At 46.3% G+C, this 22,154-nt stretch overlaps 1 protein-coding gene across 5 annotated transcripts in view; it reads left to right on the top strand.

Annotated features, from left to right (window-relative positions):
- The window catches only part of CACNA1B (calcium voltage-gated channel subunit alpha1 B), a 294,580-nt gene that overhangs the window by 118,880 nt on the left and 153,546 nt on the right, over positions 1-22,154 (top strand). For all 5 annotated transcript variants that reach the window (XM_075772765.1, XM_075772766.1, XM_075772767.1 and 2 more), the window contains exon 7: positions 13,768-13,871. In XM_075772765.1, coding sequence (XP_075628880.1) covers positions 13,768-13,871 — 104 coding nt within the window. The remainder of the gene's footprint in view (positions 1-13,767; positions 13,872-22,154) is intronic.

Genomic DNA, 22,154 nt, shown 5'->3' with positions numbered 1-22,154 from the left:
TGCTGTGGTCAGTCTGTTGAGGGTGCTACACAAGGGGAAGTCGAAGCTGCTCTTTGGCAGAAGGTGCCATCGTTCTCCTTTGCCTGCCTGCAGGGTCAGCACTGGTGACATTCAAGACTCCCTCCCTTCTTTGTATAGAATCACAGAATGGTTTGGATTGGAAGGAACCTTTAAAGATCATCTAGTCCAACCTCCCTGCAGTGGGCAGGGACATCTTCAACTAGATCAGGTTGCTCAGAGCTCTGTCCAGCCTGGCCTTGAATATTTTCAGGGATGGGGCATCACCTTTCTGGGCAACCTGTTGTTTTTCCTCCAACAGATAAAATTCCCAGCGCTATAGAGACTTTCAAGGAGGAAATTTTTAATTCAGATTTTTTTTTTTTACCCCAGCAACATTTTCTTATTCTTTCTTGTGGTTTTTTGTGTCAAAATCCAGGAAATGCTCTACAAATCCCTTGCAGGAGGAAAATTGCCCAGTAACTGCACAAATCAGGATAACTGCTCATGAAACAAGAGAAACTCTGGATCAAAGTCACCTTGTCCAGTGTCCAGACTGAAAAGTCATGCAAAAGTGAGAGTTCATCTGCGTGGGTTTGTAGCCATGTAAGAGCTCAGGATACAGCCCAAGCAGCTGGAGAACTTCCATTGGCTGTCATGGTGGAAGCAGGTGTAATTTGAAGCATTTGAAACTGTGTTTTAATAACAGTTAAATCACCTGGTCATCAACAGAACAACAACAACAACAAGCTGGTTTTTTTAGGGTTAGTTTCTTTATTCACATGGTCCATGGCAAAACCTTTTGTTGTTTGCAGTGTCCCTCCGGCGAAGACTCTTGGAATACAGAGAAGAGCAGCTCTGGGCCAGTCTCATAATTTTCTGCAGACTTAATGAATTTATGCTATACTAAATATTTTCACACTTAAAATTTGGAATTTCACAAACAGTTTTCATTCAAATTTCAAACAATTTGGCAAGATTTATGGTTAAGAAAAATATTTTCTTTCCTTTAGCAGGCAGTCCTTTTCTATTTAAAATGTCTTAATAACCCCTGTGAAACATTTTTAGATGGAGCTGAGAGGATAATGACCAACTGTTTTTTGGTTTATTTTGTCTGAAACAGGAAAATGGTAGTGATAAAATAGCTTTGGACTTGTGTTTGCATTGACAAAGGACTCGGGGGCTTTGCCGTGCTCTGAAGTTTGTGTGATCAAGCTCCCAGCTCCAGCTAGTTCTGTGAGTGGTAGATGTATCTACAAGGATATTTTGTGTCTATAATTGACTGGAAGAGAAGCTGTACCACTGGAGGTAGTCTCATTAGAGGACAAAATGAGAAGGTGGCTCAACCTAAATAGATCGATACTCTGCACAATCCCAGTTCTCTGCTGAAGAACGCATGCATGTAATAGCTCATTGTTATAATTTTATACAATGGAATCAATTCATTTAAACAGTTTTCTGCTATTGAAAATTTCTTGGGAAGCTTTTGCCTGCAAAGTTTGGAGGGGAAAATCAGTGCTTGAGGTGCATAGGCCTTATTCTTTCAGGAAGAATCGAGATCTGCATTTAAGACGATAAGGAAGCTGGCACGTTATTTTTAGGACTGTCATTATCTGCAATGATTTTGGGCATTGATCCACAATTTCCTATGTTCAAAGTCAGAAAATGATTGAGTATTGGATTGCTTCAGTGTTCTGGGAATCAGTCCATATGACTGGCTCTGTCTTGCTGAGTTAGGGGCTGCAGGCCACAGGGCTGCTGAGTGGGAGGAAAAGTTTATTCTGCATCTACTCACTAGACCAACAAAACCTATATTTTGCTCTGACTGCATCCTTATCCTTATGTAAATACTGCATGTATCTGTGAGCAACCAAACGGAACTGAGGTCTAAATATGTGTGTCTGTGTGTACACATAAGTGTGTGTATTCCTCCCTCCTTACAGCATTTGGGGACAGCTTTGGCTCTTCAGTGAGAGAGAGCAGATACCTGAAGCCTTGCTGGTTGGCATTGCAGTATAAAAAAGCATATCAAGAGAGCATCAAATTTATTCTAAGTATGACTTGACTCACACATGAGTCTTCGCAAGCAATGAATGACATGTAAAGCACTCTTGCTTTCCAAGAATATCAAACTCAAAAGCAGTGCTTGTTTTTCTAGGATCAACCCTTCCTCAAACTCTGCACAACCCAACCCAACCAGCCTCTGCGCTTAACCTTGCGTGGGGACCTGGCAGTGCTCCCTCCCTCTTCTCAGAAAACAGAACTCAGTTGCATGCTCAGAGAAAAGAGACTTGACAATAACTATATGAGGCACCTGTGGTGCTGGGTTGAATTGTAGAATATCTTGGAGCTTAGCTGGATCAATTGGCTGCCCCCTTAGCATCTCAGTTTGAGTCATATTTGGGTGAAACTATTTGAATTACTTGGTCTTGCTAGCTATTTGGCTTTTAGATTTATGATGGATATTGAATTCAGGTAGGGGAGGTTTGCTATTTGTTAGCAAATGTTAGACATAGCAATGTTAGACATTGCTTTTGGGAGTGATGAGATAAATGGGGTCCTTGGCTTGGTGCAGATGCTCCCGTGGCACTGCTGGGTGGCTGTGGGCAGAGCGCTGTGGTCATCACCAAGGTAGCGTCTCGGTCCACTGTCACAGCTGAAGACTAGTAGCTAAACAACAGGTCTTGGGGTTGCAAGTCACCCATGAGTTGCTTTTGGGTGTCTCTGGGTACAACTTTGGTCTTTCTGGGTTTGTTATTGTGCCATTAACTTACTGCGTGACCTTGCAGAATGTGCTCACGTACGTGAAATGCACGTTCCAGACAGCTTCTGTGCCATGACTGCCTGGTGAGGTTCACAGGACGGTGTTTGCTGGGGTAATGCTTTCTCCTGAGTACCTCCACCATAGGTCTGACCTTCCTTACCATGAATGTGCATTGCCTATTTCCAATAGGAATTGCCTAGACCAAATTTACATTCATAATTGAAGTCCACAGCTATTTAAAAATAAAGAGGAGGAGAGATAACCAAAAAAAAAAAAAAAAATTTAAAAAAGTAAGTAGAGTCCCTTGGCCAGGCTGTAATTTTTGACAATGAAAGAGCTTTCACAGTGCCAGGCAGGCATGCTCATGAATAAAGCAGCTGAGTGAGTCCACACTACCTGGGGAAAGAATGAATTTTTTATCAAGAAATCCTGTTAGCATATTTACGTATTGATTTATTGGTGCCATAAGCCTTCAGATCAAGGCATAAAACATCAGTGGTTTTGCTTTTTCGCTTTTTCAGTCTCCCCAGCTCTGTAAGGCTAGAGGAAGGGAGAAAAAAAGGGAGGGATTTAGCTTCTATTTAAACTTGGCTGAATTAACATTATTACTGCATGCAACGACTATAGTTAAAACGTGTTCATACACAGCTAGTAGTATTGTAGCAAGATTAAAATGCTGCCAGCTTCTAGGATTTTACTGAGAGTCTTCTGGTATTTGGGTTGATTTTATGCATTTGGATGCTTTCCTCTGAAAGCCCGGATACTGGATTTATGTGCTGGAGAGAATTATAGCTCCCTTCCTCTCTTATTTGGGACTTTCTAACTCCTGTCATTGGAAAGACAAGCTAGAAAATGTGAATCTTAAAGTATCAAAACCCAAAGGGCTACTTACCTATGTGTATTTATTTATTTTTCCTTTTGCATGTATTTATTTTTTCAAACAATGATCTCCTCTGCTTGAGGCTTCCACCCGGATTTCCTGCCCCATGGAAACCGATGGGAGCTTTGCCCTCTCATCTCTGATGCGAAGATACCTCCTGAGCTGCCTTTCCCGCTCCGTTTTGACTGCCTGCTATGCAAAAGGGATTTCTCTTCCTAGAGCAGAGGATGCGCATCGTTCTGGTTTGCGATGGGGGTAGATGTGCTTCACCTCGTGTTTAGGCTACCTGTATGTCCACTGGGGAAGCATAAGGCACTTGTATCACACTTGTTGCCTGAGTATTGTGTGTTTGTGTATTCAAATGTGCTGTGGTGGTTGTTCTGGGACCTCTGGGTGTCAGGGCAGGGTACGGGGACGAGCACGTGGAGCAGAGGAGCTCTTGGGCTAGAAGCAGCATGGCTGTGTCAGGGCAGAGGATAACCAGCCCTATGGAGAAGCAGCAAGATCTGCATTGTCATCTCTGCAGAGCACTGGCTCTGTCTGGAAAGCAGTGGTTTCTCTGCAGAACGTGGGACAGGACTCTCAGAGCTGTGCTGCTGCACGGTGTGGATGGGCACCGCTGCCTGACGTGAAGGCGCAGGGCAGGCAGGACTTCACAGTGTTTCCTGCTTTAGGTATGTTTAGAAAGGGGGGGGGGGATTACCTTTCCCAATTATTCTTTCTGGTGTGATGATAATGCCAGTGACAGTAAGACAGTGGCTTCTGAGAATATAAAGTGAATGCAAATTAAGTTATGCTTTTGGGGTGATTTCTGAAATCACGCTTAACTCCTCTTGCCTTCTACTCAGGCACAAGTTGCTGCTGCATCGAACGTGGCTGCACTGTGGCCGCTGCCCTTTGCTCTCTGGACCGGCCCTGATGCAGGTCCCAACCACCGAAGGGATGCTTTAACTTTAGCACCCCAGGCTTATTACAGATTTGGCTGGGCCCTTGGCCCGAGGGGATAAGAGCTAATGCCAGGCCTGGTGTCTCACCCCTTATCCGTAGCTGGTGCTGCCTTTTAGAGTCTGCAGTAGAGGGTTGTGTGTGGTCTCAAGCCAGGAGTAGTTTGCTTTTGCTTGCAGGATGTGAAATACTCTGGATTTGGTTTTGATCCTGGTAGTGAACAGCTCTGTGTTCTGCTCCTCTAAACAGCAAGCGGCTTTGTTTCAAAACAGCATCAACTTCAGTGTTGTGAGACTCTAAGTATTTGTGCATCTTTTTTCATGTGATGCCCACTTGGGAACCAGGAGTTATAGATGGGTGCAAGGAGTAGCTGGAGGTATTTGTACAAGGTGAATTGTTATTACAGCAGTGAAGTGGACTGAACTCTACCCTGTAGGTGAAAAAAGAAAGAGTGGAATAGCTCAAAGACCATCTGTAAAGACAGGGTATCTTCTCAAAAACACTGATTTGAGTGTAAATGCGCCAGGAGTTTAGAGCACCTCTTCCAGAGAGCTCAGTGCTATGCCTGCTCAAACTGAAGATTTGGTTGCCTTTGGCCAAGGTTTGCTGTAAAAAGGAGTGCAGAGGCCAGTAGGGTCTCTGAAGAGTTTTCTTACAACTGCTGATCCTTAGGACAACAGGTACCCCATCCCAAAGGGCCTCCAGAAAACATCCTCTGCTACAAAATGTATCTTAGTGTCCAAAACCCACTTGGAACCTACCATAAAGGCGCAGGAGGCACAATTATAATGTGCTCTAGGAAGAGATCAGGAGATCCTTCAATCTTGTTAGCTGGACCTCAGATGGACCTTAGAGCTTCCTGAGATCATGTCTATCTCAGGCTACACATGGAACCCTCCAGCTATAGAGTTTTCCTCAATGAGTGTGTCAGCAGACAAACCCACAGTATGTAGTGTTTAAGCTTGACTCCAATTTCCGTGCAAGTTGCTGGACCGGGGGTCTTCCAGTTCACCCTTCCTACATACAAGGGCACCTGCTGTGAATGGACCTGAACCCGGGGATCCCAAAAGGAGGGATGCTCAAGCGGGGGCATCTGAACCCCAATCCAACCCTGTCTCGCTGTGCGCATCAACATGCAGGAGTGTGATTTGGGCTGACCACTAATTTCATTAACCAACCCATTTTAGTTTTATCCTTCACACAGATGAGCACACCAGGCAGGTGCTCTGTCATCTCCCTCCCGCGGGTGGTACAACCCCTGAGCAGCAATCGGAAATACATTTCTCTGCCAGTTTAATTTTGCTCAGAAGGGTCAATCGCCAGCACTCCCCCATCCCCGGCTGTCGCGTCCCTGCAGAGCTGAACACCAGATGCTCTCTCCAAATGGACTGTAACATCTGAAAGTCAGTAACCAAAGTTATTGGACTGACTTTATGACAAGATTGTATTTCAACTGGAACTGGGGGTGGGGGGGGAAGGCTTTTTTGCAGATTCTGGTATTTTGTATAAGCCAGCACATTGGGTCAGGACTGGAGACATGAGGCTTCTCTTGCTGGTCTGTTGGGAAAGGTGGAAGCAGCACTCTCATCTGGCCGTGACCCAATTTCACCTTCTGTAAAGCTGGGGATAGCAACAGAGACCTCCTCAGTGCAGGGCTTGGTGGTGTTTCTGGGTGAAAAACACTATACAAAGCTTAAAAGAGGAAAGCCTTTTAAAAAAAATTATTTGTTTTTTTCTTTCTTGTGTTTTCAGTTGATACAAAGAGATGTGGGGAAAAAAGTAGGAAACAAAAAGGAGAAAAATGAATACTTTTGAAAAGTAATATTTTTTAGTACCGTTTTGGTAATAGAATAAATGGAATAGAGAGAAAGTATTTCACAGCTCTACTGAATGAGATGTTAAGGTATGACTTTCTGAGGGAGGTGAGGAAGATGCTGTACTCCTCAGCTCTTCCCAGTATGTTATTGATGGGAGACTGAGGCCCCTTCGTTATCTCCTAGACTCCTGGACTTATTTCTGAAGGTTGCAATATTGTAAGAAGTTTACACAAATCCCTCCAGCCCCCTTTTGTGGTCATCTTTGTTTGAAATAAAACCTGAACTACAATAAAGCTATTCAGTGTCCTGCTAGATTTTACGTTTGAGGTTACCTTTTTAGGGGGGAAGCCAAGTGTGTCGTGCTCTAATCTGCCAAATACATTGGCCTACACTCCTCTAAGTTGGAATTTTGGGGCAGAGGTATTTTCTTCAGGGCTTTCAGCAGAATGGGGTCCAGACTTTTCACCAGGGATTTTTGCTTATAAATACAGTGCAAATAATAATGAGTATTTCTTAATTAGAATAGGCAAAGCTTATGCTTGACCATAGCTATGCATTCAGGGACTTCAGATGTGAGCTAGATTTGGACTTGAACCCATTAAGTTCACAAAAGCCTGCATACCTCATTCTCCAACTGAGAAAGCACTTTGCACTTCCCAGAAGTGAAGATCGACACTTTGGGATATTATGGTAATGTGGAGTCTGTAACATCCCAGAGAAGTGACCAGTTTAAATGCCATTTGAGTCTGTTGCTGTTTTGTGAATAAAGTAGGTTGTCATTGATTCCACAGATTGAACTCAGAATGGCTTTTCTCAGCAAATTCGGATTTTCTGTCCTTATACCTTTGTGAGCAAGGTCTGTCTGTCTCCGATGAAGAGCTCAGCAGGAGTTACTTGGTGCCTAGAGAAAATGTGCTGGGTAAGGCAGGGCTCCATGTGCTCATTGTAAATGCTTTTAATATTTTTGGGTCCGTTCTTGGTAATTTCTGTGTTCACCTAATCCTAAGAATAGGAACAGATAGAAATAAATCAACCATAAATAGTGTTGCTAATTAACAGAAGTAGCGAGGAGAAAATTGTGAAAAATCAGATGAAGGGTAAATAGAGTTCATCTCTCAAAGACAGCTGAGAGAGTTTTCCCCAATGCAAAAGTGCTTATCTAAGGGAAGATTACACTTTAATTGCCCCAAAGAAGTCAGGCTCTGCCATTGATTAGATTAAAGTGAGTAAACTCTATGTGTACTATACATTTTGATTAAGAACGTAGTAAAGAGCTAATGGTCTGTGGTGTTTAAGCTTTGGCTGTATCTGTCAAATTAGATCCCTTCTTTATTGAACCCCACTCTGGAAACGTTTCCAAAGGATTACGTGTTGGCCCATTAATTGCCTTTTTTTTTCCCCCCATGTTGATGGGCAATGTGCTGAGCAAAGCGATGGCAAAATTTCTTCCTTGGCGATGCAGGGCCACTGCCTCAGGGCTGCTACTCCGGTCAAAAGTGGCTGAAAGAAGAAACTCATGTAAGCAGCAGAATGGCTCCTTGTTCAGAGGCAAAGAGAGTAATTTTTGTTCCTCTCCTGGTAGAAAAGTGAAGTAACTCTAAGCCTAAATGGGTTTCTAACAGCTTGAGAGCCAAAAGCAGCATCTTTGCACAGGACCAGCCTAGACCTTGTCCTAGGGTCTGGCGCCCAGGTCGGTGCTGGTACATGGTAGGATGTTCTGTGGCTTTGCAGTTCCATAGGCACTGCCCTTAAGGCCTCATCTGAAGCTCCAAAGTAGACAAACAAACACCTGTAAAGGCATTTTGGCAGCCTTTAGGCGCTGGCAGAGGAGCTCTGGTGAAGGCTGCTGTACAGCTTCTCTCTTCGACAGGTGCCTGCCACCCCTAGCAGCAGCAGAAGAGAATTCATCCCTGAGCCACGGAACTTGGACTGTGTCTCCTTAGCTCCAGCCGTGGGCAGGAGTGAGTTTGCATCATGGTGGCTGTACCCGTGGAGGTGCAGAAGTGGGTCTGCCGTGGAGGGTTCGTCCCCCCTGCATGGGCAGTGCCCGGCAGCTGCCTTCACTGACATTCCACCCTGTGCAGCAGCTTCCTGAGTGCAAGTCAGACATCAGGAAGTCTGTGTAATTTGTGTTAATTATAGGCTTACTGTAAAGTCAGGGTGTTCAAACGTGGGTCTGTGGTGATAGAGTTAAACTGGTGTAGCCTTGTGCATGGAGATCCCTCCCAGTGCAGGAATAAAGGGACCGCAAGCGGAGACAGCGATGATTTTTGGAGAAGGGCAAAGAGAATGGTGGTGTTTTGATCAGAAACCTGGAAATCGGGAGCTGAAACGTGAGATTTTTTTGCTTAGGTTCATTGCAGGACAACAGTCTCTGATCAGGGCATTCAGTCCCTGCCATGTGCCACCCGGCATTTTCCTGTAGCAAAGGTCTTTGTTCTGCCACTTTTGTATTTCCCAAGAGGATTTAATCAGGCTCAGCAGTGTTTAATAGGTTATTTGAATATGTTATTTAAACATGCGCTACCACCGCCTGGCTCGTTTGGTCCTTGGCATACACTGAATGGGGTTGTGGGCAGTGCAGAGTGGTGGCAGGTCTTCTGTTTGCTGCTCTGGATTGCGGATCCGTCAGGTCTCAGGTCCACCCCTGCAGCGTGGCCGCAGCACGCCGTTTGCTGGCTGCTGGTCAGTGGCACCCGTGCCTGGGTACGTGGGAACCCCCGTCCCTCTCGCCACATGAAATAGAGATTTAGGGTGTGCTGCAGGAGCCGGAGGAGAGTGGGAGGTTGTGGGCAGCTGTGCTGTCTGCTTAGAGAAAAGAGGGGGGGGCAGGATTTTGGGGATTATTCTGTGTTTGACTTGCAGTCTCTAAATGTCCTGAAACCTCCACTCATTGAACAGAGGCAGTCACTTGCCTGTTCGCAAGGCTGTGTGTAAACCAAATTTAACTTAATTTCATGTTTGTTATTTTGGGATTTCAGAACCAGGATCTCGTCACTGATGCAAACTGTGATCAAGCAACCTTGGTAGAAACTGCACAGGCTTCCCTTCCTTGGGGCTGCTGGGTCTTTTTCTGCAGGGGCTGTCACAGTTTTCCCAATAATTTCCTACTGCTGATGAGAGCCTGGCAAGGAAGTGCTGCAGAGTATTTACATTCTCCTTCCCCTACCAAACCAGCTCCTGCTCCCTTTGATCAGCCCTGATTGAAGTCAGCAGTGTGTGGGATTTGGCCGTGAGGCTGGCCGGCTGCGAGGCTCCCCTGGTGATGCCCCAGCTGCAGGGAACACCAAGCTGAAAGTAGGTAGGGTCCCTGGAGAGCTGGGGTTGTGCTGCCGGGGTGGGGATGGGCTGGGAGAAGGATGTTGGAGCAGGCAGGGCTTTGCTGACCTTTTTGTGGTGATGGGATGGGGCTGGCTGGAGCAGAGCTGCTTCTGGTGTTGCAGGAGCAAGAACCTCCAGCAACACGAGAAACTCATCTCGGGGCAGCCAGGTACAAGGGCTCTGCTTCCCCACATGCCCTGGGAACGTGGGCCATGGCCAGGGCTGCAGAAAGGAAGATGAAAGGTAATATTAAAGCATTTCTGGTCTCTCTAGCACATTGCAAGCAGCAGTAGGCTGCTTTCAAGTCAATTGTTTCAAAAAATATCTTTAAATGAATTAATAATTAGACACAGCTGCCATCTTGTTAACATAATGAAGCAGCGGCCTAACAGCTCTCTGTGTCTGAGAGACAAAAGTGAGTATTAATACCGGCCTTTCTCTGGTGTTGGACAAGTCACAAAAGGTTTGGTTGTGGGGAAGTATCTTGTGCTTTGCTGGAGTACATTCCGTTCTCTTCAGCTGTATTGGGAGCTCAGGGCATTAATCTCCCTGCATGACAGAAGCCTTTTAGCTTCTGCATTTGTTCTAGATGCCAGTATTCACCCACCTGCCGCCGCAGAGAGACGGCCGTGTCACTGCTGGGGGATCCCGGCAATGCGCTCGGTGCTGCGTGAAAGGGAGGAGAGAGCCCCCAGGTGCTTAAAGCCAACTGTGCAGAGAGCCAACGGAGCTGGATGCCGAAGGACAACCTTTGTGAGACCTGGGCACTCCTGCTGAGCAGTGGCATCAGGGCCCGGGGTGGATGATGAAGCAGAGTCACATGGAAGAGGCTGGAGGGATGCTGTTGGGGATTTAGGTTAGACTTTTAGGGAGGAGGAGAAAAAAAAAAAAAAGATGAAGGGAAGAGGAGGCACCAGCTGTGAATTGACATAGCGGGTACATCTTGATACAAGTGCCAGGTCAGGGGGTAGAAGCAGCCAAGCAGCTCGGAGCTGAGCAGAGGTTAGGCAGAGGGGGCTGTGGCAGCCAGGCTTGTTGGGAAAAGCACACCAGGGGCTGGAGGGTTCGTTTGGGCTTTAGGTGCCTGAGGTACAGATCTCTGGGCCTCCACTGTGACCCTGAAAAGGTCTGTTTAACTTCCTGTGCCTCAATTTCCCGCTGTGCAGCACCTCTCCTGCTGGGACGTGAACTGCTCGATGCCCAGGGCACTCCTGGAGCAAGACTTCAGCTTGGTGTGGGCACGGTTCAGGTGCTTGTGAAGAGCCCTGCGGCTGTTGCAAACCAGTGAGCTCCTCGGCTCCTGAGCAGCAAGGGAGCCCTCCCGTAAGCCCTTATTGTATTTGGATGTAATTCTGGCACGTTGCAACAAGTATTTCGCTTCTCCTTCTTCCCTGATGGATTAGACCTGTGGTTAGGATCAAGCAGCACTGACAGTCAGCCAGGTGTTACACCAGTGAAATGTTTTAGCTGGAACACAAAAATTGATTTGATTTCTTGGCTCATCCTGCTTAACAAGCAAGCCTAGAGCTGGGCCACAGCCCAAGCCTCAGTGGCTCTGCGGATGGAGGGCTGCCTCTCCTGCTCAGCATGGCCAGAGGTGCCTGTGGAGAGGAGTTTCGTTTCCCTGGAGGAGAGGAGTTCGGTTTTCCTGGCAGCAAACAGGTTTGATTCATTAAAGCATCTCACCGTGGCAGAGCCGGTGCCATAAACTGTGACTGGGTTCAAGCACGCTTGGGAGCGCTAGGAAAGATGCTGCATGTCTGTAAAGGCTCTGCTTTCTTGGGAAAGGTTTTCTGTCAGTCCTTTTGCCTGGTGTTTTGCTCTCTAGTTTGTCCTGGATCTCTGTGTGGCAAACAGAGCGAGTCACTGCCCTGCCCTGAGCATAAGGTAGTCTAGCAAATGCTCAGAGGAGGGTGGTTAATTAGTTGTATTTCAGCACATTTCATTTTTAAGGGCTTTGATCGTGGCATGGAATTGTGGATCTGTCGCCAAGTTTGGGCTTCAAATGAATAAATAAATGATAAACGATCATTTGGCAGCCATGAACCTACTGCACTCTCTTTGCATGTTTATGTGGTTTCCCTTCTCCCATCTGTTCCCTTCCTCCAGCTCTTCCTTGTGGGTTGGCTGATGGCAGTCCCCAGCCTGGCTGAATGGGATGCACTTGCTCCAACCGGAGGCATGAGGGCTGTCACCTCGGTCGATGAAATGAGAATTGGAGAACAGCCTCTAAATATAAACCCTGGGTTTTGCTCTGTAGTCCCAGGAGAGCAGGCGAGGGCTGTACCAGGCGCTTTCCCCATGTGTTGCAGAAGCAGCACTGAGGACGAGCGTCCTCGTTCCCTCCAAACCCACCTGTAGAGACACGGTGAGGAGAACAGGGAAAGGAAATAGCTAAAAGCAGAGAGGAATGGAAAGACAAAACAGTGAATGAAGAAGTGGGTGCTGCTGGGGTGGGGTGACAGGTATTGCAAAAGGCGTTAAAAAATTGTAATGAGAGATTGGGCTGCACAGCATTTTCCCTGTCTTTCTGCTCTCGTTTTCCCAGCCTGTTTTCTCTTCAAATTCATTTGTCTGTCATGCGCTCATTTTGCCTTTAGCAGGGGTGGGTTGTGGTGAGGTTAGTTAGTCCCTGTTCCTCCCGGGTGAGTCACTGATCAACTGACATGGATATTTCTGAAGATGTTTTCTATTTGGAGAAATGCTTGTCATGTGTTTGATCCAGAGTATGTTCCTTGAGGAAGAATTTGTGCAGATATGCACCATAATAAAAATGTCTCAGAAAGTATTTACTTACATCGGTGCTCTAAGTGTTACTACCTATAGGAAAAGCTATGACATCGGTCACTCACATCACACGTTGGTTTTGCTTGTTTGAGCCACTTCTGCTTATGCAGTGACATTTCGAGGTGGCATCAAGCAGCCGCATGGCTGAAATGTTCATGGGTGCATTTCAAGCCCTTCCTCTGTCTGTAACTCCTTCTGCAAGCAAAATTACACTTGCAAATATGATTGGGAATAGTGACCAAAAAGTATCAGAGATAATAAGTAAAAGGCACCAATATCAGTTAGAATTAATGCATTTTGTGCAAGTTGATGTTTGAGAGGGCTTCTCTGTGGTCTCTGCCACCTCTGCGGCTGGGCAGGTAGGTGAGTTCTGTGTTTGTGTTATTCTTTACCCTCTGTAGGAGGAGAATGTCTTTGGGCCTTTTCTTTACTTTTTGCTTGCCTTTCCCCCTCCCTTACGCCCAACATCAAATTCTCAAATTGCTGCATTCTGTACTCACAAGAGAAGAATTTGCAGTTTTTCGGCACTTGGCTTCGGTAAATGGCCATGTGGCATTTTACTTCTCAGCAGTTCCTTAAAGAGCTCCCTTGTGGTTGATGAATGCAGAAACTTTGTCATAAAATAAACCACCCTTCCCTCCCCTTAATCTAGACTGCTGCTTACTCAGGGAGCCTCAGACGGGTTTTGATGACAGAAGCCCAAAATGCTGAGTAAGCAGATGTGGAATTGCAATCACTCTGAAGATGCCTTGTTTTCTTGCAGACTTCTTGTCTTCTCCTGCTCTGTGTGTATGCACAGATTCCGGGCATGGTGCCACGCTCTGCCTTAATTGCAGCACAGAGTAACGGAAGGCTGTGGTTCCCTCCCGTTGTTGTGTGTCTCAATTCAGATGTAAATACGACCCTGATGCTCAGCACATGGGAAGTTGGAGTTGAGGTGGGGAGGGAGGAGGCTGAGGTAGAAAGCCTGCACAGAGGTACGTCACTTAAAAGCATGTTTTGGCCCTGCAGTAGGGTCAGCCTGGAGCCGATGAACCTTTTCACTGGTGTGCATGGTGGGACAATCAGCTGGTTCATCAGTTCTTTTGCATTTGAACCAGTGAACATAACAGAACTAACTGGTACATCGGTGGACAGCCCTATGGAAATCTGAGGGGAATCTCTCCTGCCCTCTGCCCTGCACTTTCTGTATGGTATTTTGTTTCTGAAGCTGATTAATGTTTTTTTTTTCTCTCTCCCTTTCTTTTGGTTTGCAGACAAATGATGCTGCAGGAAATACCTGGAACTGGCTTTACTTCATCCCTCTCATCATCATTGGCTCTTTCTTCATGCTCAACTTGGTGCTGGGCGTCTTATCAGGGTAAGACACTGATGACTTGTTTGTCTCCACCCGGTTACGAAAAGGGAAGATGCGTTGGTTTTAGCACTGTGCGAGGATGTATCTGAAAAAGAGAAAATGGGGTGATACATCGCACTGTATGTTGTCCCCCTTCACACATTTCCTTTTCTTGCAGTGGGGTATTTTTATAAGACTATAGAGCCATAGGATGAGGGATAGGCTGGTGAAAAACCATTAATTGAGATGATTCTGAACGCAGACCCGCGAGTTGGGTGAGCTCCCTGTAATTCCACTGACTTGGGTCTCTGCAGCTGGCACGTACTTCTGCGTTGTCTTGAAAACCCATGAGGAGCCCACTGATGCCAGTGTAAATACTGCAGTGCTGGAGCTGGACATCAAAGTGTTCATAATGCATTTGGTCTAACTGTGCAGCACGCAGAAATGTGAAGCTCAAACAAAAGGCAATTAAAAGATCTCAGGTGGTTGTTCTTAGGTTTTGTTTTGTTTTAAATCTCTAGCTCTTTAAGCCAATGTCTGGATTTCGGGGACACACTGGTCTCTTGATGTTTAAATCCTGGGGGTCAGCCAAGGATTCGGTGTTTCTTGCATATGAGTTTTGGGTTCAGGCCATTGTAGAGATCAAGCTGCCAAGTTTGAAGCCTAGCTGGAACGTCCCCGCCGTCTGTGGAAATTTGATCTGGAATTAACAACCTAACTCATCTTAATGGTTTGCAAGCTTTTAGACTTGGGCACCTCGTTTTGCACATAGTTTCTTCTTAGCCTATCCAGGTGATCTAGATTATATAGATCTATCAAGATCTAGATTTATTTCTGGCTCTTGGCAGCACGGGAAGAGAGAAAAGAGTTAATGCTGCTGAGTGGTAAAAGCCCTTCAGTGCTGCACCTTTGCTCTTTCTCTTTAAGTTACTAGAGAAAGAAAAATGTTTTCCGAAGAATAGACTCATGCTCAATTTCATTATTTTGCTAAGGATCCTTGTCCTCAAAGCACACGCTGGGGGCAGGAGCATGGAGGCAGCAGTGCAGTTTTGTTCGAGGTCTGGGAGATGTGCTGTCAAGAGAGGGTCATGGAGAAGGCCATGTCGTGCACTTTGCTGTTCCTTCAGTCCAGGAATAATGGTCATGATCAATAACTGATCAAAGCCATTCGTCAGACATCCTGTTGCAGCAGAGGCTTTTTAAAGGAGAGCTTTGTGACCGTACTTGTCTGACGTATGATTTAAAGCGAGCACCAGAGCCAGGGCTGAGTGTGGTTCGTTAGGTAGTTCATCTTCCTCGTTCCACAGCGGGGTCAGCCCACGTTGGCTGTAGTGATACTTGTGATTTAAAACAAAACTCAGAAGCCTGCAGGCTCCTGTTCCTTTGTGCTGGATTCAAACGTGTTTGGTGACCAAAAGATGGAGACCTCTGGCTCTCCTGAAATTCTCTTGTTGCTTGGGGCAAAATATGACTATTATATAAATGTGTATCTTCTATAAAAAAAAATGCAGCTCTGTGCATCAGGTTTCCCTTTGTCAGTGGTAAGGATGATATCTTCTTCACAGAGGGAAGCTTTTAAATTCTATTTTGCATAGTGTTTTGATGTCCTTGGCTGGAATAATTCCTGGGGAGAGGCTGAAGAAAATAAACATCGTGGCACAGGTGTTGACCACACTGCTCAGCAGGCTGCTGGAGGGCTCGCAGCTATTGAGCGATGAAGGAAACTGGGTATAGCTGAATGGACTGGTGATGAGAAGACGCCAGAAAGATGGAAAGCCCCTCTGAAGGCAGACACTGTTGCCATTATTCTCTAGCCAAAAGCCCCAGACAGCACTGCAGGAAAAAAAAGAAAGAAATTTCTGCTGGAGGTGATTATTTGCACGGCTGTCTGAGCATGGAGAAGGCGTCATTGGCAAATGCATGTTGAGTCCCACAGGGTACAGTCTCGCTCGAGGACATTATGCCATCCAGTGTCAGTGACGGTGTCAGCTAGTGGCTCCTGCAGCAGAGACTCTTGGCAATATCCCACGTTCCTGTTTCAATAAAACAAAGTTGACTTGGGGTTAGGGGTTCTACAAATAGCCCATGAACTGGGTTAACTCAGCAATCACTCAGCTGCTTCTTATTTTCATGATCTGTGCACCTCATAGCCTTTAATATTATCCTGGCTGTATCCTGGGTGGGAGTGAGGCAGTGCTCTGCTCTCCTTCGCCATGCATTACGGAGAGGGAGCAACGGGTTAGAAACAGGGGATGTAATAACCCCTGGAAACTATTGCAAAGCTGAGGTTAGGTCACTGCTTTCCTAGGCTTGTGTGCGATCTTCATTGCTGTCCTCTTTCCAAAAGCCCCTGTTGCTCAGGTTCTATTTTATTTTCCAATACTTTGCCACATACATCATCAGTGTTAGGGGTTTAAGCTGCAGCATGCCACTGTCTGTACCTTGGAAACCCACAGAAAAAGCTTTTACCTGAGTTTTTTTCATTGCTGTTAGTTTTAGGCAATAAGGAAGCTACAACTTTCTGAAGTAGGTATGCAGACACTATCATGGATTATGGCAATATAAATAGTCTGAAATGGCAACAAGTTATTGAGCTTCCTACTGACACTAGATTGTACAGAGTTTTGCCGTAACTCTTCATAGAAGTTTCTGGCTTTCTGTAGTTATTTGTGAACCCGTGTCAACACTGGGCAGATAGCTAATATGAGTGGGCTTAGCTCCTGGGTTTGTCTGTTTGAGCAGTGTAGATAGATTGACCTGGTTAGGATCCTCAGTCTCATCTGCTAGCAAAATGTCTACAGAATTCTACAGAAGAGATGATAACCTGTTTTAAAATAAAGAGCAAACAACCTTTCCCCTCTGCTGATTCTTTTGGAATTATAATGAAAGCAAAGGCGGGGAAGTGACAGGGAGATGCGGAAATCTCTAAGTGTTGGTAAAAACTTGGTATAAAAATAACCTACAATCTTGGGCCACAGTTGATATGACAAAAACCTCTGAGTACCTGGCTAAAGATATAACTAAAACCGTGTTGACTCCTTAATTCAGATTAAATGAGACTCTGCCTGCTGTACAGTGCGTCTTCCTCATGCGTGCTGATCAAAGCACTGCCAATGTCCTTGTAATCGGTTAATATTTAAAACCCTCCCCAAATGATGCGCTGTGCCTTCTGTTCCTTTCCCCTCCCTGATGGAAGCACTGGGGACCAGGCTGCCAGCGGAGCTCAGCTCTGCTTGTGCCACCGAATATCTAGATTTCCCCGATGATCCTAGGACACGGGTGCGGAGGTGTTGCAAACAGCTTATTTCTGATGGTGCAATGGGGATGTTGAGCTCTCCTATGCCTTTACTAAAGGTGCATGTTGCGGTGGGTGCTGTGCCATACCTGCTCACCACAGTGCTGAAGGTGGGTCTCTGACTGGGGAAATGGGTAGCAGCTCCCCCTTGTCAGGTTGCACATCACAAGCAAAGACAGACTGTGCTGTTCTCTAGCTGTGAATACGGTAGGATTCAGAGTTTTCCTGGAGCACTGCAGTGGTCATAGATATACAGGTGAACACCAATTGAAACAGTCCAGGAACTGCCTGTGCTTGTTTACAGAGGATGCGGGGTTCTCCAGCAGGAGCACAGCATCTCGTTTGCTGTGGAGCAGTGGTAATGCGGGTTTGTGTCCCTTGTCGGGCATTTTCCTCTCTACTCCTCGCTATGTATTCCTCCTGCTTTCTGTTTTCCCTCTCTGATGTTTGATTCCTCCATGAGCTGATAAAGCTCAACAGCCCTGCAGAAACCAATAGAGCAGGAAAACACAGATTATTTTCTTCTGGAGGAGCTTTTACTGAGTGTCATAGCTGATTCAAGAGAAGATCAGGACTGTATAGGGGCAGGAGAGCAGAAGCAGGAGGAGAGATTTCTCTCCCCTTTGGTAGCATTAAGACATTTGGTAGGCTCATTTGCTTCTTCACGTGAACTGTAGAAGTCTGCCTACGTAAGATGGGCAGACACAGGATGTGTTCTGCCCATCCATGTGCCGGGCAGCATTGTGGGGTGACTGCCCAAACCTGATACCACAGACAAAAAAAAAGGGAGGAAAAAAAAAAAGACGTGGGGGGGGGGGGGGGGGGGAAGATTAGACAGCTGGTTAAAGTTCTGCTGAACCACCCATCCATCCAAAAGACAAACGAGGTTTTATTCATGCCAATCTTGTTCCAGACAGTTGGGCACCTTGGTTCCCAGAAATTGGGGTAGCATTTTGCAAGGTTTCCAGTGCAGAGTGGAACAACAGCAGTAATGAAAATGTTTAGGAATTTGTATCCATAATATATTTCTCTTGAAACATCTTTTTGCATTGACTGAGGTGGGTGGTTATTCTTACTACTAGATTATTTGTAAACTCTTTGTGACTTAGGTAGCAAAAGAAGCATCCATCACAGGGAATACAACCTTTCCATAGAAAAAGAGATTGGCTGCCTCTGGTGGCATCATGGGAATGTTCTGGCTCCAAGTCATGCCAGGAAGGGTTGACCTCAGATGCCTTTCAGTTTTCCCTAAACACAGGGTTGTTTGCCACTTGGGATGTCATGGGATTTGGCTCCAGTTCTGGCCCTATGATGAGCCTGGTAATTTTTTTTTTATTGAACTCTGCACATGGTTCTGCAGTTTACAGTGAGGAAGGAAAAATAACTGCCCATTAACATGAGAAGTCCTGACCAACGCTCATTCTTTTTCTACCTTTATACTGTTTTCTTGCTAGCAGGCTGCAGCCCTCTTCCATCCTGCTGTGGCAGGCGTTGGCACCAAGAAACGGGAACCCACCTCCACATACACCTTATTTCCTGGTGTTCTGTAGAATCCCAGACTGGTTTGGGTTGGAAGGGACCTCAACGCCCATCTAGTTCCACCCCCTGCCATGGGCAGGGACACCCTCCACTAGCCCAGGTTGCCCAAAGCCCCATCCAACCTGGCCTTGAACACTGCCAGGGAGCCAGGGGCAGCCACAGCTTCTCTGGGCACCCTGTGCCAGGGCCTCAGCATCCTCACCGGGAAGGATTTCTGACTCAGATCCCATCTCCATCTCCCCTCCTGCAGCTTCAGGCCATTCCCCTTGGCCTGTCACTCCCTGCCCTTGTCACCAGCCCCTCTCCAGCTTTCCTGGAGCCCCTGCAGGGACTGGAAGGGGCTCTAAGGTCTCCCCGGAGCCTTCTCTTCTCCAGGCTGAACAAGCCCAACTCTCTCAGCCTGTCTCCATAGCAGAGGTGCTCCAGCCCTCTGACCATCTCCGTGGCCTCCTCTGGACTCGCTCCAACAGCTCCATGTCCCCCTCATGTTGGGGACTCCAGAGCTGGACGCAGTACTGCAGGTGGGTCTCACGAGAGTGGAGGGGGAGAATCCATCCCTTAGCAGTGATAACCAATGCTGTTTTTCTCCTGCTGCTGTTCTCCCAGCCTTCAGTCTCTTCTCAGCCCAGCTAGCACCTTTCTTGGTGGGCTGGTGGGATTATGGAGTTTTCTACAGCTGGGGTGTTGTTGGGTATTAATTTTGCCTGGTAACGAGCCGGATGACTCTGTACAATACATTTGTGACTGTTTTGATTACACAATGCAAAGAGGATAAACGTTATCATGGGATGCTGTGAGGAAGATGATTTAACTTATTTCAAGGCTAAGTGCTTTCTGGCACTGTTTCACGCAGTGGTGGGGAGTGCTGAGGGTGGCGAGACAGCAGGAGTGCTGGCCAGAGAGGGCAGTGCACTGTGAACGATGCATTTGAATACTGAGAGTCTGTGTCTCTTGAGTGTGAAAAATGCTGCTTGTCATGCCCTCAAATATTTATGGTGAAGCCTGAGGTATTTCCAGACCAGCCAGTGAAGAGTAATGATCTTTCCTGAGGTTTACTCATCTGGCTGCAATAACCAAGCGTGGAGAGGCACCGCAGTGGCCAGTTTGCATCTTGCCTGCTAAAGTATTACCATAACATGGTCCAGACCTGCTCTGTCCTGAGATGTGCAACACCTGCCTCTTGTTGTATGAGACCACCTGGTGTAAGAACTGCAGGGAGACGTTTTGAACGGATGCAGCATCTTTGTGACAGCAGGAGCCTGGCAAGGGATACAGCCACAGACCGTGCTGGCACCTTGCAGGCAAACGAGGGTCAGGGTAAACGGTGCTTTAATTCTTCACTGCTGCACCCTGTTTTGAGCAGTCTGCAGTGTGGGGTGATGCTCTCTGGGCAGAGGCCCGTTAAACACTCCCTGTCGTGTGCTCACACTCCCTAGGGGATACCTGTTTCTGATCACTGTACCTTGGGTCACTGAGGTTTTTGTGCTGTTAGAACAGCTCCCTGGGAGGAAGCACAGCCCCATTGAACTGGCTGTCTCGGTGACTTGCTCTGCTGAGTTTCATGACATGTTTTCCTATCCTGAGGATTTTTGCCAGATTGAGATCATAAAACTTCAGGCTGCAAGATGTGCAGAGGCTGGAAAAGAATCAGGCTGATTAATTTGTCATAATGGCAAAGTGTTCTTCTGTCCTCCTTCTCCCTCATTACAGAGACAATCATTCATTTTCCCTGCAAATTTGTTCCAAGTTCACTGTTACCTGCTGTGATCTGACTTTGGCTGGTGTTAATTATTTGCAGCAGCAGAACTGCATCATGAAAAGATATGAGATTCTGCTTGCTGTCTCATTGCTTTTAGTCTTTCCCCACCCTGTGCATAAAAAAGGAGGGGAAAGACAGTGGGGAAAAAAAAAAAAGTTCTTTCCTGTTGTTCCTTCCTCATCACCCTTTTTGAGAAAGCTGTAATTGCAAACAAGAAATGTGGGAGAAGCACGTGTGTTTCTTGCAGAAGGGGTCAGGGAGCAATGACTTGCCACATGAGCTTCATCTCATCAAGCTGAATGTCCTATTGAATGTGGACCCTTTGTTCCTTCTGTGTTTTTGGTTAGTATAGGAGAGATGGACTACCTTTATTTGCCCTTCTGTTAAGCCGCAATGGAAATTAAAGCCTGTGATACAGGAACGATACATAGGAGACCTAAATTTGAATTTCCTGGGGCCTCTGCTTTGACTCCAGGGTGAAGACTTGATGAACAGAGCCAGAGGTTCATCCAGAAATTGCAGTAGGCTGATTCTATGAGATAAATGGTGCTTTTTAATTCCTTTTTCTCTCTTTGTTATTGCCTCCTTCGAGCTAGGTTTGCCCAGCTGTGGCACTCACAGCATTTCAAATCGGATTAGGTGGAATCAAAGTGAAATCAGAACAAGCTGAATGTAAAGACAAAAGGAAGGAAGATGCATTGAAGGCTTCACCTCTGTGCTGTTCCTCTTCTCTTTCTAGAAATACAAGACGTATCCCATATCTGGCTTGCATTTGAAGCATCTTCCTGTTATGTTCATTGATAAAAGTGACTGTGAAGCCTGGCTCGGTGCTGAGGGATCCATCTCTCTGTGATATTTTGATCCTTTGTCAGCTGGTTGAGGAGAGCTATGTTTTCACCCTCTTTAGAGCAATGAGGAGGAAGCAGAAGCAGCTCTAGCTGTGCAGGATTGATTGAGCCAGTCTTCATTCCCAAGCAGTGGATATTAGGATGGGTTAAGCAGCTCAGCCAGCTGGGTCTGTATGTCTGGGCTCAGTCTGGGAGAGATGAATATGCCTCCTCAGACCATGCCCAGTGTGATCTTGGCTGGCTGTAGCTCCAGGTGAGGTAAAAACATTTAATGCTGTGTGTCTTCGGGATTTTGTGCAGTTGATGGGACAACCTGAGGTGGATGATGAGCCACAGACCTTTGTCATCTTCAGCTCTAAGAAATCTCAGTCTTCCTCTGGGCTTTCCTTGTTTAATAACAAGGTTCAAAAGTCTGAATTCTCAGCAAAGTACCTTTATGGATAGGAAAACAAAGTCTTACAGGTATCAAATGTCATCAGCATAAAGAAATTCTTACTGATGGTTTTCCAGGTGAATCAGTTGCTTGGGTTCATCTTGTTCCAGCACTTTCTTGTGTGATCTCTCTGTGCCCCTGGGACGTACTTGCTTTCACCTCCCTCAGATTTTCTTCTTGCTCAAATGAGGTACATTTCCATCCTTTTCTTCTTGTTCCAGATGGACTTTCTAATCAATACACTTTGCCTATGTTCAGTGGTGACCTGGGCCTGATTTTTAGAGGTATTTAAAACCCGTGATTTAACAATACCCTACATGCCTTTATATTCACATTTTCAAATCAGAAAGCAGGCAGAGGCATCAAATTATTTTTAGTTTTGCCACTTAAGGATTTTGTCTGTGAATGAGAATAACCATACCTTGGTGCATCC

This window comes from Balearica regulorum, chromosome 20, assembly GCF_011004875.1.
Source record: "Balearica regulorum gibbericeps isolate bBalReg1 chromosome 20, bBalReg1.pri, whole genome shotgun sequence".
Lineage (NCBI taxonomy): Eukaryota > Metazoa > Chordata > Aves > Gruiformes > Gruidae > Balearica > Balearica regulorum.
The sequence above is the reverse complement of the archived record's forward strand: the minus strand, read 5'-3'. Positions and strand labels throughout refer to the sequence as shown.